This window comes from Haliotis rubra, unplaced genomic scaffold (assembly GCF_003918875.1).
Source record: "Haliotis rubra isolate DU_JTF1 unplaced genomic scaffold, ASM391887v1 Scf129, whole genome shotgun sequence".
In the NCBI taxonomy this organism is placed as follows: Eukaryota; Metazoa; Mollusca; class Gastropoda; order Lepetellida; family Haliotidae; genus Haliotis; species Haliotis rubra.
This window is the reverse complement of record NW_025765214.1, coordinates 1,822,649-1,840,651: the sequence shown is the minus strand read 5'-3', so window position 1 is coordinate 1,840,651 and position 18,003 is coordinate 1,822,649. Positions and strand designations below refer to the sequence as shown.

The following is an 18,003-nucleotide window of genomic DNA, read 5'->3' as shown; positions in this document are numbered from 1 at the left end:
AGATTAACGTCTTCGACTTTAATTCACTGGGGTCACCTGACAAATCGCAGGGAGGTGAGGTCCACTTGCTAAACTGCGTCCTTTTGCTTGTCAAAAGTTGCGGCTGAAAACCACATTAATTCGGGAGCGCCCACTCCCTAGAGTTTTTGTGCGGAGTAAGCCAAGGGGTTATCCGAAGCAACCCGTCACAAGTTTGGAGTTAGCATATTGGGAGTTGGTGCTTTCTCCTGGCCTCCTTGTGGTATGCGACCTTACAGTTGTAGAGTCACACGGGGTAATCTGCGGCCCGCCTTCCAACCGTGGGATAATGCATAGCATGAGATAGGAAAAGTTTTAAAATTTGGAAATTTTAACATAAATTGTATATTTATATACTTATCCTATCTCACGCTATGCATCTCTCTTGTTCTTGTACGACCAAGTGTGGAAACGTGCTGTAGGCTAAGTTGAATCAAACTTTCTGGCCTCTGACCCCTGACCTCTGCCCCACTCCATAGCAGCACCTGTCAATCATCTTCATAAGCGTGCAGATCACTCCGATGATCACCTGGCAGCCTGCCCTTGTCATTCTCGTCTTGGAGCTCCCAGTAATCTGTGATGTGGGGCAGGTCGGGCGGGTATCCTTCGCGTGAGATAGGATAAGTATATAAATATACAATTTATGTTAAAATTTCCAATTTTGTCTTTTTTTTATTTTTCTCGGTTTCCATGGAAACATTTTGGACTTAGTCTTAAAGGGAGGGTGGGCTCAGAAACTCAGAAACCGTTCAGTATTTTTCTGCAAAACTTGGTAGATATATCAAACAGAACCTAAAGTGGTTCCTTTTACTATTTACAGATTTTTGTGATTTATTATTTTCTTGGTTTCCATGGAAACGATTCGGACTTAGTCTTAAAAAGGAGGGGTGGGTTTCTTTTCCGGAGCACAACTTGAAAACTGTTCAATATCTTTCAACAGAACTTGGCAGATATATGAGACAGATCTTGAAGTGATGCCTTTTGCTATTTGCAGATTTTTGTCATTTATGTTTTTCATGATTTCCATGGAAACGATTTGCACGTAGTCTAAAATCAAGCTGGACTTTAAGTAACTGTCACATGATTTTTTCTTTCAAAGATGTGGGGGCCGGGGGGATATGTCATCTTCTGATGACTCTTGTATTTTTTTGCTGTTTGCTTGTGTGTATATATGTATATATATATGTACCCTCCATTCCTGGCAATCGGCCCCCAGTCCTTGCTAATGTTTACCCTTCCACCTCAGGAAAGAAGCCTGCTGCACTGCAGGCGCGCAAAAGCAAGGGCAAGGGTAAAGGCAAGGGCAAGGCTGCCCCCTTCACAGCCACTTTTTCAGAGGAAAGGGAAGTCGGCCCCAGCACGATTGGCTTCTCACAGCGCTCGCCACCCACTTGGGTCGGGACTCCACACAGTCAGTGATTGATACTCTCACCAGTTGGGTGTGATTATCAATCTCAATCTCAGAGCTGGTCAAGACACAGGATCTGGTTTCCTTGGGGGCGAGGGCAGGGCATAGTCTCCCTGTCTGGAGACCGCATATCCAAAGTCCAGAGGATTGTTTTACAATTCCTCCAGTCCCCCAGTGCCTCAGCTCGGACATGGCTCCAGTTGCTAGGCAACATGGCGGCGACGGTCGACATAGTATGGCGTGCGTGTCTGAAGATTCAACCTATTCAGCAAGCGTTAGCGCAGATGTGGTCGCACTCAGAGAGTTACGAGACCCATAATTCAGACGGATGCCTCCCTCACAGGTTGGGGGGATGTTCTGGGAGACCTCACAGCTTCCGGCCTTTGGTTCGAGAATGAGGCGACCCTGCACATCAATATGCTAGAATTGAGAGCAGTCCGGTTGGTATTCGAACACTTCTTGGGGCAGGTTCAGAGCCGAGTGGTTTGTCTAGAAATGGACAACCAAAGGGTGATGTCCTACATCCTGGAGCAGGGCAGTACGGTATCTCCGTCACGCCTTCAGGAGGCGTGGCAGTTCCTACTCTGGCGCGATCAGTGCGACATACGGGTTATGCCTGTTTATCTCCCAGGGATAGACAACGTCCGTGCAGACGAGCTCTCACGACGTATACTAGCCCCTCATGAGTGGTTACTCGACCAGGAGATATTCGGGATTATCTCCCAGTTGTTTGGGTCGTTCCAGGTGGATCTGTTTGCCTCTGGGGTGACAAACCAGACGCTGTGTTTTGCTCGCGGATCCCGGATTCGAGGGCGATCGCCTCCAATGCCCTCTAGCTAGATTGGACGGACAGGGTTCTATGGGCTTTCCCACCGGCTTAGCTGCATCTACTATCCGAGACTACTCCACGGCAATATTTGCCTTCCACATTCCTACCGACGGGGCTCTCCTAGGGCATCACCCTCTGGTGCAGCGTTTCTTAACAGGCGTGGACAGAATCCGCCCAGCCATCCGGCGTACTAGTCCCCCATGGGACTTATCTCTCATTCTAGATTGGATGTCAGGTCCTCTCTTTTACAATCTGTCGGCTCTATCTCTCCAGCTGTTAAGCTGGAAAGCAGCCTTCCTTGTGGCAGTGACATATGGCAGACGGGTTGGTGACATTCACGCAATGTCATCAGATCTGGAACTTACCATTTTTCACAAAGATCGGGTTAGCATTCGCTTACCAGATTCTTACTGCCCAAAGATCGCAAGCACCTTTCATATAACGGCGCCCATCGATCTACCTGCTTTTACGCAGCCTCAGTCATCGGGACACTCTAGTTGATGTGCTCACGTCCTAGATGTACATAAGACGCTTAAGGCATACATAAAGCCTACAGCATCTATCGTAAGGATAAGCAGCTGTTTTGCTGCTATGGCGGCAGCAAGGCTGGTCATCCGACTAACAAACAAGCCATATCAAGATGGCTTGTTTCTGCTATATGTATGGGATACATACACAAGGGCTTAACTCCCCCACAGGGATTAAAAGTTCTTTCAGTTAGAGCAGTTGCCACCTCCAAGGCATACGATGCTGTTCTGCCCATTGTGGAGATCTGCTCCGCGGCTATTTGGAGCCGCCCGGGTACATTCATCCATCATTATCAACTAGACAAACAATCACGTGAGCGTCCTCGGTTTGGCCAGACTGTTCTTCACGGTGGACAGGGTAGTACCTCTCTAGCCGAGTGAGCTTTCTAGACTACATACACTGTATTTTACTTGGTGTCGGGTTTCATTTCCCTTTTATCGGTGGCGGCATTTGGTGATGGTTTTTATTCCCGCTCTACTTTGGTATTTCGATGTCTTGTACTTTACTCTTACTTTTCACTTCACCACACTTTCGCTAGCTGGGTGTGACTGGTAGTGGGTTGTTTTGGCGAGTTCCCCATAGTATACTCCTCCAAGCCTGGGTTGGGGGGTGGGTTATTGAAGTGACAAGACACTGTTAGTGTTAGCCAATCAGATTTAGACTAAGACATTCCAGGTCCTCGCCCTAGCAACGCCCCCGCCTTGATTGACATCGGTGGTCAGGTGACTGGGTATGTCACTTGCAATATTACTTGCAATGGATCGTTATGTCAGACAGAATGCCACTCCCGACTCAAATATCTTTGGGAGTCTGTCTTCTGCTTATATGTACCCCAAGGAGGACTTCTTCTGAAAAAGACTCGTACACACCTGTAGAGGTTATTGATTCTTTGAAGGAAGTCCTCCTTGGGGTACGGCCACCCACTTCCCCTCATTCTGTCTCATCGTTCAGCATGAAAAGTGAGGTGAGAGGTAGACGGCTAGAGTTACCTGCTCTTGGCTTTTGGGGCCCTAAGGAGCCCTTTAGGGGTGGTCTCACAAGACAAAAAATGTGTTTTTGTTTTGTAAATGTTTTATTAAAAATTATAGTTACAACTGTCATAGGTTTTAAAATGGACATTTTAATGCTTATACATACCCCAAGGAGGACTTTCTTCCAAGAATCAATAACCTCTACAGGTTTGAACAATTTCTGAAGATATTAAGTCATTTTAAGAAAGAAATACCAACAAGAATAAGAAAAGTTTTGGATGGGATCATGCCTAATGCTGATTCAGTGCATTTTCATAACAAAATTTGATGACACCAGGCAAGAGAAAGACCAAGTGCATACAAGCTGATGTATAACATGTTTGATTGAACACCCTTTCATCATCTGCCCTGATGATTAAGTGGGGAAAGAGTTAGTTTAGCAAGAAACAAGAAGAAGCTCAGGAACATACTTTATCTAAGTGGTGGAAGGTGTTCTGGAAACTGAAATGTTGATGATGTTGTTGCTGTTGTTGTCATCATTTATATTGCTCTTCTGTTACTCAGTCTGTTCTGTTTCTAGCATGTCCGTATGGTCGCTATGGTTACAACTGCAGTGGGACATGTGGTTATTGTAGAGGCAATGCATCCTGTGACAGTATCCATGGCAACTGTTCTATGGGATGTGCAGATGGTTATGGAGGCAGCTTCTGCTCTGATAGAAGTGAGTATTCATTTGTTTTAAATTTGTCTGATTGATATTAAATATTCACTCAAAGAATAAAGAACATGAATGTAAGTATTTTCATCCCAAATCCAACATGGACTCACTCAAGATACCAGTGTCTTCATGTCTTTAGGATTTCTATTTCACAAAAGTTCAATACTGTATTGTGTGGAAAATGGTGAAAGTGTCCCTTAGGTGATATTTGGAGATTTTTTTTGTAATGAGCATTAACGTCATGATAACATGATATGGACTGGATATGGTAAACTTAGCAATAAAAATTAAGTTCATTGTCAATTAATTGATTTGTCAGCATGTTAAGAACCCATGCATTCATTTACTGTAAATGAATGAAACGAGTTTCACTGCCAACATGCTTTGTCCCCACAAACATAATTAACTCAGTTGTAGTAAGTAAACATTTCTAGAAGTATTATTTTAATCACTGTTATCGAACATGTTTGGTAAAATTCAGTTTAATCTGTTTCAGTGATAATCGCTCCATCACCTGGTCCAAAAAGTGCTGGACCAGATGCCCTGACCATCATCCTGGCCGTTGTGGCCATCTTGCTGATAGCAGTCCTCCTCGTTATAGCTTTCTTAGTCTACAAAAGGTGAAGTATATTTTCGAGGACTACAAAATAACAAAGTCTGCTGTAATATTGGAATTATTAGCAGGTTTTAATTAGTGTATTTTCCATAATATGTAGCCCACGTGCTGATGAGATTGACAAACTTGGTTGCTTATATAAATAATACAGGGTTAAATTGGTTTCCTTGATGGCGCAGTTCAAGTTTGGAACAAACTTTGTTCAAACATTAATTTAACCATTTAGATACAGCTTATTTCACCATATATTATATCTTTCCAGAAGGTCTTTGGGTGTTCCAACTATTTCAAGCACTGCATTTTGTCCCTTGTATGTCCCTTGATCCATGCATTGTGGGTTCAAACCTAGAGGGGCGGTGGGGTAGCCTAGTGGTTAAAGCGTTAGATCGTCACGCCGAAGGCCCAGGTTTGATTCACAACATGGGTACAATCTGTAAAGCCCATTTCTGGTGTCTCCCACTGTGATATTGCTTGAATATTGCTTGAATATTGCTAAAAGCAGCATAGAACCATACTCACTCACTCACTCACTCAAATCCTAGATTTGCTGTAATAATAAACATTAGTTTGTTGCCAATGAACAGATGTTCAGGTGTTTCATAAAAGTTTTAAACCTGCAGACCAGCTTCATGACTTTTGGTGTTCCTTGCACATGAAGCTGGCTTGCTGACATATAACTGAAATACAGTTCGCTGTCGTAAACTTATTCATTGTTCAAAGAACACTCTCCATGCTCTGTCAAGTCTGTTATCATTGACTTACCTCTCGATCCACAGACGTGTTGTCCAGTCCAAGAACAAAAGGAAATCTGACTACCAGCAGTTGCCATTGTCTCCCAATATTGTTGCCAATCCATCATACTGTCACTCTCCAGGAGGTAACCAGGGTAACACACTCTTCATCACACTTCTGCACCTAAGACAATAATTGTTGTGCCCTTGAGCAGTCATGAAAATGTAGAAACTTTAATCCCTATAACATTGGAAATGTTTTACAGTTGCCTTCCTGTCTTTGAGGTTTGAGAGTTTCAAATTTGTATTCTTATTATTTTTCTACAGTAGAATACCTACATTCTCAGCGGATACATTGGTTGTCGGTTGGTTTGTTGTTTAACGCCACACTCAGCAATATTCCAGCATTATGGTGGTGGTCTGTATATAATCTAGTGTGGGGATGCCAAGTGGTCAAAGCGTTTACTTGTCATGCTGAGGACCTGGGTTCGATTCCTCATATGGGTACAAAGTCTGAAAGCCATTTCTGGTGTCCCCCACCATTATATTGCTGGATTATAGCTAAAAACAGCGTAAAATCCAATTCGCTCCCTCCCTCACTCACTCACCGCACCGACCATAAACCCAAAAACTCACTCACCACATACCCACTCACCCACTTGTAATATACTCAGCAGCAAAAACCCCATCAGTACAAATTCAAAATTAGATAGGCACTGTAATCAAATCATTACAGAAATGGACATAATAAGCGGATCAAAACATTTTTTGTGTACAATATCTTGACACATCAATGAATAACTCAGCACAATTTCAAGACATTACGGGAACGTTTGCAGTCCATTCAGACTCTTGACTTCAGGATCTAGTGTGACCACCACGAGCGGCAATAACTGCAGCACAGCGTCTATGCATGGAGTGCACCAATTGATTTATGAAGGCTATTGGCACCTTGAACCACACTCTGAGAAAGGCCTTGGTGCAATAAATCGGTTGTGTTCAGCCTTGGTATGACATTATTCAGTTTCCTCTGAATTTCATCCCAAAGATGTTCAACTGGGTTTAAATCAGGACTAAGGGCTGGCCACTGCATAATGTTGACACCGTTCTGCTTTAGGAAGTCCCGTGTAGCTCTGGCAGTATGGGCCCAGACGTTGTCATGCTGGAAATGTTGATCCGGTGGCGTGCGAAATGTGTTATGACGTTGGGTCTGAGAGCTTGGTCGATGTAGCGCACCGCTGTGATGCCGCCTCCTCTCCCTGGACCAAGGTTCTGAAACACCACAGGACCTACTCTTTGGTTCAGGCCTATTCCACCCCATACCATGATGCTTGCACCTCTCCATAAGTCTCTTTCCATAACACATTGGTCTGAGTAACGCTGGCCACATCGTCGCCATATTCTTGTTCTGCCATCTGCAGTTGATACGCTGTACCGACTCTCGTTTGTGAACAGAACAGTTCTCCATTGCCTGTATCACCAGTTTTGGTGCTGTAGGGCAAACTCTAGTCGTTCACGCCGATGTCGAGGGGTGAGGATAGGTACACGGTAAGGTCTACGGCAATGGAGGTTCCCACTGTTAAGATGTCGGTGTACTGTATCAGTACTGATTGGTCTTCCGTGTGTCCCATTGTCTGGCATGCTGTTTCGGATGCCTGCATGAAAGGATTCTGTACATGCTGTCACGCAACATGGCGGTCTTGTCGTCTTGTGGTCACCCTTGGTCTGCCAGTATGGGGGCGATCATTTGTGGTGTTGGTGGCCCGGAAACATTGCTGCAGCCTGTAGATGGTCCGAACGTTGACCTTGAAGTGATTGGCAACGGCTTGTGCAGTGTGGCCAGCTTCAAGTCTTCCTAGCGCCTGGTTCCTCTCAGCTGTCGTGAGAAGGGGCATCATGCTGACGTTGTAATGTAAATGTTTCAACCAGGTTTGAGAGTGCATTTTATAGGGCTGGTCCTTGTGAAGACAAGCATGAGTTGCATGATAAACATGGAGAACACTGTACCATCTCCGAGATCAGGTTGCCTTTTTGAGACCATTTCCTGGGTTCAATTCTGAGTTTGGGAAGGAATATCTTTTGCTCAGGTAAAGTTGGAGATGTTGTCAAAAATATACAATCAAAACATTAAATGAGTTTACAGTTATCCATTTCTACGAAGGAAAATTCCAAACTGAAGTTTCTTTTGCTGCTTAGTATATTTTATTTTAAAATTTTCAAATATTATGTTGTATCATTAGGATGCTGTACTGTTTCTCTTGCCAATGAATATATTGAAACAATATAGTTCAATCTTTACCAACAGCTCCCAGCAAGGCTCTGCGTGCTACATTCAAGAAGAATGGAGTTGCAGGCAGCCAGAATGGCCATGTGGCAGTGGCAGATGTTCATGTGGATGAAGATGACACAGAGAACCCATACTACAACCTTGTCTCAAAGAACTCTGCTACCATGGTGAAGGCAAGTGATCTGTGGAGCCACATTCAACAGCTGAAAATGGAAGGAGGGTATCAGGAACAGTACGATGTGAGTTTGATTTTTAACACTTGTTAAAATGGCTTAGGAAAACTATTATCTTTGTGGCTAATGCATTGTGAATATATACACCTGGCAATCCAATAGGAGATGCTGCTGTTGATGTTTTGATTCTGTATCAATTTACTATAAGTTGTATGTTTCAAGGTTTTAAATGACCCAGCTCAATGACAACTTGAACAAAGAGAAAACTTGTCAGTGTGAACATTCTCAGGATATATCTTGTCTTGTTTAATCATTCCAAAGGCACTGCCACATATGTCTGTATTTTGAAAAGATATATGTTTCCTGGATTAAAGTATAATTTCCTAACATTCCTACTGAATACAGATACAGACACTAGTGATCTTAACTTCGGTTTGATAATCATCTTTTAATATAATTATAGTCTGATGTAAGAACATATAACATTAGTGAGATACTTGCCTTGCAGAAACTACCAACTGGGCTGCTCCTTCCTTGTGACGTTGCAATGTCTCCAGAACACAGGAGCAAAAACAGATACAAGAACATCTGTGCATGTAGGTTCTTAATCATAGTAGCAAGTACTTTCATTAAACAGGGCTGTGGGGTATCCTAGTGGTTAAGGCATCCACTTGTCACGCCAAAGACCCGGGTTTGATTCCCCACATGGGTACAATGTGTGAAGCCCATTTCTGGTGTCCCCTGCCGTGATATTGCTGAAATATTGCTAAAAGCGGCACAAAACCACACTCACTCACTCACTCACTCACTTTCATTAAACCTAAAACTTTGAGTCAAATCTAGGTGGTTAATGGATTATCAATAAACTTTCTACTTTATGCCTTGGTACATTTGGTCATCAGTCACCTTATCAGCTTTCAGACATTGTTTCAAATAAAACCAGTAACTATATCGCATGAATGAACATGATAAACAGTGATTATAAAAACAAAAGTATGCTGAAAATAAGTCTAGTGAGTTCATGGCAACACAGTCAAAGAAGTACTGGAAGTCAGGTCATGTTTACTGCCACTGCCACACTGTGTCAATATGTGAGGGTTTTGCTGTCCTGTTTTGGAGACATACACCTTTGAAAAATATGAAGTTTTGCATAATATTTCTCTATCTGTTATGTCATGTGAGTGTAACCATGAAAGGTAACCTGATGTTTAAGGGATATTGATGCTCATTATAATTGTAAGATACTGCACAATTTTGAAGATATCTATATTTTTAGTAGCTTTTCTTTCAGTGAAAAAACGGGGATATAATTTTTTCTTGTCCTAACTCATGATCTTTTGCTTATCTCCCTTTCCCTTGCGAATGGTAGTGGAACACTTGAATCCCTTGAAGTTCCCGGCGGATGTAAAATACACTCACCCACAAGTTACCTCCCTTTAGCCCTTTCCTTGCAAACAGTCATGTGACCAGCCTTACATTTGTCACGCTCTCCTTTTGCCCAAGTGGATGGTTTGGCAAGCACTGGAGTCCCGTGATACAGCAATATATCCTTTTATTTAGTTCCTATTCTTAAAAATTACGCTATGTATGGATTTGGCAATAACTACTATGTATTATATGTAAAAAAAATTGTAAAAATTATTTGTATTTGTGTCATAATTTCATCGTTATGTAACTGTGTTTACATTTCATGAAATCTTGCAGTGTTTGCAGGCACAGGTTATCCGTGGCTGATCCTCACCCCCAATGCCCTTCGTCCATAAAACCATGTTCTTTCAGCTTGCTCTGTACTTATTGTTTGATTTATCCAATCTACAATTTAATCAATATTTGTCTTATATCTATAGACATACCATGGATCGGGTGAGGAAGTCATCTCAAGTCACGGCTGATAAAACAGGAGATCAGCCTGCAAACCGTATGCTGCTTGCTACTGCTAAAGTTCATAATACTGGTGCTATGTTGAGTACGTTGCAGGGGCTGTCTGTTGGTACGGGGGCCAAGAAGAGATCGGCTACAACGCAGTTGACTCCGACTCAAGCTAAGAAAAAGATGTCATCTTCTTCTACATCACAGAAGAAAGCATCTGTTACCTGATCGGAGGGTAAATCTACGCGGGCTAGTAAGTCAACGCATCAGAAATCCTTCAACAAAGAGATATTACCTCCACATGAAGTAGACGTTTTTGATGATCCCCCATTACTTCTACCCGAAGTACCTACGAGATCAGCGACTGAATGGACTTCTACGACTACTAAATCGTCTCCTGCAACAGTCACAGCAGGCCAGCTGTTTGACGAACTACCACCTACTTCTCAACAGAGTGAAGTCGAGGCACAGAACTCATCAGCGTTTGCGAACGCTTCTTCTACACCGCAGCAGCTTCAACCAATGCAGAACTTTGATCCGGATGAATTTATGAGACAATTCACAAACCAGATGATGACCATGATGGAATGCAGGTTCGAGGAAGAAGCGAAAGGCTCGGCAAAGCCTCTTAATCTACCGACATCGTGCGCAAACCTACGGACCTGCGCGAACCTACTCCTCAGAGAACTACGTCTCAAGACTATGTTGGTGAACGTATACCTTTACGAAGGTCTCCACAGTTGGACGACTCTGTCATCTTGGAGGAGGATAGAAGACATGAGATGCCTACTCACCGTTCTACATCTGCGGACCCTCAACTTTCGAGAACATAGAAGGATCCATCTCCTACACCTAGCCGCTCTAGATCGAGATCTCATATCTCTCACAGACGTTCACGAAGTCACTCATCACGAGACAGAGGTTAGCATAAGAGAATGCTCACATCATACACAGAAGTTAGCTAAAGGATACATCTAGCGACAGACAGATAGTGGTTCGTGAAGAAAAAGCTCTACATCACAGAGGTTCGCAAAAGAGATGAATCTACAGATAGAGGTTTAAGCAAAGAGAGGACTCTCAAGACAGACTTTCAGCAGAGGGAGGAATCTTCAGACAGAGGTTCGATGAAAAGGATGATGAAGGTTCAAGAAGGGATACAGGTTAGCAGATGGATGATACGCGGAGGCCTAGCTCTAATAATCAGGAGATACTGGATGAGCAAGCAGACTTCATCTTCCCAGAGCGCGAGAGGTTACAGCTTGGATTGCCAACTTAGAGTCTCCTTCAGGGTTGAACTTGGAGTCTCCTTCTAAGGATAAAGAGGAAGTCTACACTTATGTGATGCGTAACAATATGTAACGACTTTGACTCCGTCACTATCCCTCCGATTGAACCTTTATCCAAGGTACCCTCCAACCGCTGGAGCACAGCTTTGAAAGCATCCAAGTACCAGAGTCAGCATCTGCCATCATTTAATGTGAAGAAGATTCCCCTTACATCATATGGATCCATTTATCAAAAAGGTGCCTGAATGGGATGATAACGAAGTTAGTCAACGACTCCCGGAACAATATGTATAAAGTAGAAGATAAAAGGTATCTCAACTTGATACTGCTACATGGAGATCCTTCATCGGGTTGGCCAGGTCCAGAGCTATCAATGAAGCATTGATCAATTAATTCCAGAACCCAAGTTCGGAAGAGGACAGAATGATATATTTGGCGCTCATAACTCAGAAGAAGGGCCAATACTTTTTATCGGACCATCTGGCATCTATATCTGCAGGTCTCACTTTACTACGCAGACAAAGGCTACTTGCATCCTGTTCATGGAGTGACAGATTCACCCAACTGCTACTTAGAGCTCCATGGGAGGCGCCTACTATCTTTGGAGGACAAATAGACGAGGCAGCTAAGGAAGCTACGCACGACTCTAGAGAAGTGATGATTATAAAATCCATAGATACTCTGGCCAACGTCATCCATCATACTTCGCAAAAGTATAACAGCAAGTCCAAATATTCCGGCATACAGAAGGCAAAGGAGAAGAAGTACTCCAGCTTCAGAGGACAAAGGATCATTTCGTAAGCCAATCCGAAATTTCAGAGGAAACTCAGGAGAGGCTGCACTCCCAGAGGATCCAGAGGAACTAGACGTTGATATCAGGGTTCGAACAACTGGAGTCTTCCACCTCCAGCCGTTCCTGTAACCACCATCGACAGTGGGTAGAGCGTCTACAAAGGTACTGGAAAAATGGGGAATACTAGAGGGCGACTCACATCTCCCAAGTACTGCGAGAAGGATACAGAGTACAACTCAAGGCCACACCTCCGCTAACCCTCAGCCCGATGGTGTTTGACTATGCAGAGGAGCAGGCAGACAGACTACAAGAAGCCATCAACTCATAACTTATGAAGGAGGCGGTAGAGATAATAGATCAGCATCATCTCACTCCAGGACCCGATTTTTGAGTACCCAAGAAGAACTCCAAGGAGAAGTTCAGACTGATTTCACACAAATTCAACAAAGACTATCTACTGAAACCAGACAGGTTCAGAATGATCCACCTACCTCAACTCAGACTACTCGTCCTTCCAGCAAATTACATGGCCAGCATAGACCTGCAGGATGCGTATCTACACATCACCATACATCCGGAATCAAGAAAGTATCTACGATTCCTATTCAGAGGGCAGCACTTCCAATGGAACGTCCTACCGTTTGGAATATCTTCGGCTCCATGGCTATTCACACGAGTAACCAAGCCTATAGTCGCATATCTACATGATCGAGGTCTACGCAATGCCTTCTACTTGGACGACAGCATTAAGGTTCAACTCAGGAACTACAGCTGAACTTCACGATAAAGTTGCTCACTCAACTAGGATGGCTGGTGAACCTTATGAAGTCAGAATTGGAACCAAAACAAGATCTGCAATTTCTGGAGATACAAGCCATGATTCCACTAGCAGTCATCTCTCCGTTAACACTATGATCATGGCAAGCTCTACTCGGTCTACTTACCTTGGCGCAGGACTTGACTCAGGAAGGAAGGTTACAACTAAGACCGCTGCAACAGTTCCTGATAAAACATCTAGACAGTGTCGACCCAATCTTGCTGCCAGACAACCTTAAGAGGTATCTACTGTGGTAGACACACAGGTCGAACATTTGCGGAGAGACCTATTTACAAGAGCCGGCCTTCGACACATCTCTACGCAGACGCTTCGATACAAGGCTGGGGTGCGCATCTCAACAATCTAGTTGCATCAGGGAGGTGGTCCAAAATAGAGCAGCATCTTCACATCAATCTGCTGGAGATGAAAGCAGTGATCAACGCCTTACAACTATGGTCGAGCTCGCTGAACAACAAAATGCTGATGGTCCACACGGACAACTCTACAGTGGCATTCTCCATAAATCGGCAAGGATCCACAAGGTCTCCAAGCCTGCTACAGCTCACATTCCAGTTGTTCCACATCACGGAGGAAGCAAACATCTGGATAAAGGCATGTCACATACCCGAAGCGAAGCCAAGAACGTACTTGCAGACGCTCTCTCCCGACCATTGCACCCGTCACCCACGGAATGGATGCTCCATCCAGAAGTGTTCCGGCTCATCATAAGGGAAATAGGATTCCCTTGCATAGACCTGTTTGCCACGACGTTCAACAATCAACTACAGACTTTTGTCTCACCGGTTCCAGATCCTCAAGCCTGGGCAACAGATGCACTGAGCAGGTCTTGGGAAGGCCAGCGAGAGTATGGTTCCTAGACCTAATAGAAGATCTCGGAAGTCCAACAATCAAGTTACCAGATTGGCCGAACCTACTCATACATCCGCACACCAAGCAAGTCCACGGAAACCAGACACTGTTCCAGCTACATGTGTGGATGTTGCTGGAATATTGCTAAAAGCGGCATAAAACCAAACTCAGTCATTTAGATATACTCATAACCTGTATGATGACAAGTGGCTTAAGTTTGAGACTTATGCAAGACACAGAAAGGCTTCATTGCAATGAAAGCTACTCATCCTCAAGTGGCAGAATACCTGTGTCATCTTAGACATACTAGATATCTGAACGGTTCGACATTATCTACATACCTCGCTGCCATCAGTACAGTGATTACTATGAAAACAGGCATCAAGTTGACGAAAGTGCCAGAATTACTTGCTCTGCTGAGATATTTTACACTGGAGGACCAGCAAAAGAAGTTCAGAGCTCCGGCCTGGGATCTGAATGTAGTTCCACGTCATCTTACAACTAATACAAGTGATGCCTACGAACCTCTAGACAAGACTACCTTCGAGCTGCTGACACAGAAGACTCTGTTCCTGCTTGCACTAGCCACAGCAGCTCGAATTTCAGAGAGACATGCGCTGGACTTTGGTCGAACCAGATTCGACACAGGGCAACATGCTGCAGTTCATCTAGGACTTAGATGGGACTTCATTGCCAAGAACCAACTACCTGGTCAGCCAGATAGACAGTTCCACGTACCAGCGCTATCTACAATCCTCGGCTCAGAGGATATAGAAGACCTATCCTTGTGTCCGGTCAGAGCCCTGGAGATATATCTTCAAAAGACTGAGACAAGGAGACGAAAATTCAAGAGCCTGTTCATCCCATTATCAACAGAGACATCAGCAGAAGTCTCAAGAACGACGATAATCGTTCTGGATGAGAGCCGTCATATTGAGAGCCTATAAAGCAGCAGGACTAGAACCTTCTAGAGCTTCCAACCCACACGAAGTCAGAGAACTGGCGTCAACACTGGTTCTCCATGGAAATTGCTCTATAGCAGCAATTATGGAGGGTTGCTTTTGGAAGTCGGACACGGTGTTTGCCAACCACTACCTCCGAGACATAGCCACTCAAGACATCTCAGGCATTCACCAATTGGGCCTCTCGTTGTAGCACAGCAACTAACGGTTCCTCAAAGGTGCTGAGTTGGAAAATCTCACCCTTTATCACATTGACTTGTTGATAACTTTTACTAAGGAAAAGTATTAGTTTGAAAGTCCATGCGCACAGTCTAGGACAGGCTAGCATGAGTGATTATAGATCCTGTACGGGTAAAGATCTTACCTGTAAATGAAGGGGTCGCAACTCATTTATGATAAATAATCTGTGGGTTGTTATAAGATATCTAGTAATAAGAAGATACTAGTTTTTCTGAATCAACATGATTCAACTTGTCTGAGATTGAAGTAAGACAAGAAGTGGTCCCCCCGAGTTATAACATAAGTTGGAAGAATAGGATCTCGGAAATGCCGTTTCGCAGTTCCCATGGGGGGGACACAGGACGTATCTAAGGACAGCTGATGAATCCAGGAAGTGGCCTGACCCACCACCTATCCGCAGGATTCTATAAGCAAAAGATCATGAGTCAGGATAAGAAAAAATATGTAATTTTTCAAGTAAAATTGATATTTTTATACTTATCCTGACTCATGAGGTCAAGCCCTCCCCACTGGAAACACTTAGGATTTCACAGCAGATCCAAGTGCATGGGCAGAAAATCAGGAGAGAGTGACAAGTAAGGCTGGTCACATGACTGTTTACGCGGGAAAGGGCTAAAGGGAGGTAACTCGTGGGGCAGTGTATTTTTACATCTGCTTCAGGAACTTCAAGGGATTCAAGTGTTCCACTACCATTCGCAAGGGAAAGGGAGATAATCAAAAGATCATGAGTCAGCATAAGTATTAAAATATCAATTTTACTTGAAAAATTACATTTTTATCGCATTTGCTGTTTCTTAGTCGACAGAACAAGAGTGATCCTAGACCCAGATAATGATGACCCCTATTCGGACTACATCAATGCCAGCTATGTTGGGGTAAGTTACCACTGGGTGTCTCAGTCCACTGATCAAACAAACTTTCAGTTGTCTCTGTTGAAGACAGGGATCTCCCTGCAAATCATTGTCAGGCAGTGGAAAGCCAAGGTTATTTAACATCAACGTGTCAGTAGTCATAGGCTTGCACATGTTTCATATGGTTTTTTTTGTAAAAACAGTCAAATCCCGATGAGTCAAATCGCTGGGGACCAAGTAATAAATTCGACTTATCAATGTATTTGAGACATAGGTATGTCAATGAGGGTAGACAGAAAGATGATCCGGTCCTAATTCCACCGCCTAAGCATTTGTTTATCTAATGATATTACCCAATCCACAAATATACAAAACGTTATCCAGGAGGACTTGTGACAGTATGAAGTCGGCAAAGATTTGACTTTCTTAAAACAACGCGGCTTAGCAGATTTTCTTATCACTAATAGGGGCACTTTATCAGTTCCAGTCTGATTAGCACAGACAGTGATTTCTGTAAAATCACTAATCTGCCTTTTGAACTCACCCGTCAATGGCGGAAAGGTGTAAGTTGCGCTGGTTTGTTAATTCGATCAGTTAGCTACACCAATTAACTTCTCATTGACTGACTTCGGCTTATGTATACAAGATTGCTGTCGTTTTAATTTCATGGGACCAAATTTCCTTCTCAAGTCATCGTGTGTATTTATGAGACGACTTCGTGTAACCGGTATTCAAATGATGACAACTGTAACAGGGAATGGTCGGGACCTACGGGTTCTTCGAGTTCTGCATAATATTCGAGACACCGGCATTCGACTCATCGGGATTTGACTGTACTACTGCCTGATGGTAAGGCGTCCTGTAGAGGGGGTGACCCTAACACCTTACCACAGGTGGCAAACATAGGGGTCGCCTAGGTAACACCAGGGGTGGGCTGTGCCCCAGTGGCTTTAAGCCATGTTAGGAAATGAAACAAGGTTTGCCTCTTATTTGAGAATCATTCTGTGGCAGAATGTTGTTAATAACATAGGCAGCATGCCAGGATAACAGTTCTTGTCCAACTTGCCAGTGATATGTGGAGGAAACTTTGCGTCTTATCATTGTTCCACCTGCATGAATTATCAGCTGAAATTTTGAACTGCAACATGACAATATCTGACTCTGTGGTGCTGAGATTGTCACAATTATCTCCAGTGAGAAGGCTTATGGATAATGGGATATAACCTCTTACATCACTTGACATGTTCCAATTAGTGCATCTTTTGGATGGTCTGTGGCGGATAGACACCCAGAACCAACACTTGTCCAAGCTTGGGGTGCCTCTTGAAGTGGAATCGGGGCTATAACAATCGCAACCATTTGCATGTTACTTAACAGCATGCCATCAGGGAGTCATGGTAACACGGTGGACTCTCCTGATATTGACCCACATACCAGAATATATTTTGCAGATATTTCATTACACCTGAACTATTATTTCATTTCTTCCCTATTTTTGGTCGTTGGTATTACATCATACAGGACACTATTGGAGATTTTGTTTTCGTATGATATATATATGGGTAAGTAACTTATAGAATGTTCCTTAATAAAATTGTGGTCTGTATTGTCAAAAAAGTCTGTTGCATCTCTAGTCATGTAAAATTATTATGTTTGTATCACAGCTGTTACTAAAGTCTCCTTTCATCTGTATTTCAGGGATACAAGAAACCTAAACAGTTTGTGGCCTCACAAGGTATTTGGGGCTTTTATCACCATTTTAATCAACTTCAGAGTTGGAATGTTGCTATTTTCCCATGTGCTCCCTTTGCAAGTTGTATTAACATTTTACACTGTTTTACAGTCATTGTAGCTATGTAGATGTTCCCCTTCAAGAAATAATTGTTACTGAGGAAGGTAATAAAGTGTAAATGCATATAAACATGATAAAAGCATGACATTAATGTTTAAATTTAAGACAAAAGAATCTTCAGCATGTGTTCAAACAAATAATTTGCTAAATAGTTAAATATTTTCCAAGATATTATTAGCAGATG

General features: G+C 43.3%; 1 protein-coding gene across 1 annotated transcript in view; it reads left to right on the top strand.

Moving 5' to 3' along the window:
* Window positions 1–18,003, top strand: part of LOC124266961 (receptor-type tyrosine-protein phosphatase kappa-like) — a 38,947-nt gene that overhangs the window by 6,519 nt on the left and 14,425 nt on the right. Inside the window, exons 2-8 of the mRNA XM_046701813.1 lie at window positions 4,335–4,475; window positions 4,969–5,092; window positions 5,865–5,965; window positions 8,125–8,345; window positions 8,788–8,875; window positions 15,915–15,991; window positions 17,666–17,702. Coding sequence (XP_046557769.1) covers window positions 4,335–4,475; window positions 4,969–5,092; window positions 5,865–5,965; window positions 8,125–8,345; window positions 8,788–8,875; window positions 15,915–15,991; window positions 17,666–17,702 — 789 coding nt within the window. The remainder of the gene's footprint in view (window positions 1–4,334; window positions 4,476–4,968; window positions 5,093–5,864; window positions 5,966–8,124; window positions 8,346–8,787; window positions 8,876–15,914; window positions 15,992–17,665; window positions 17,703–18,003) is intronic.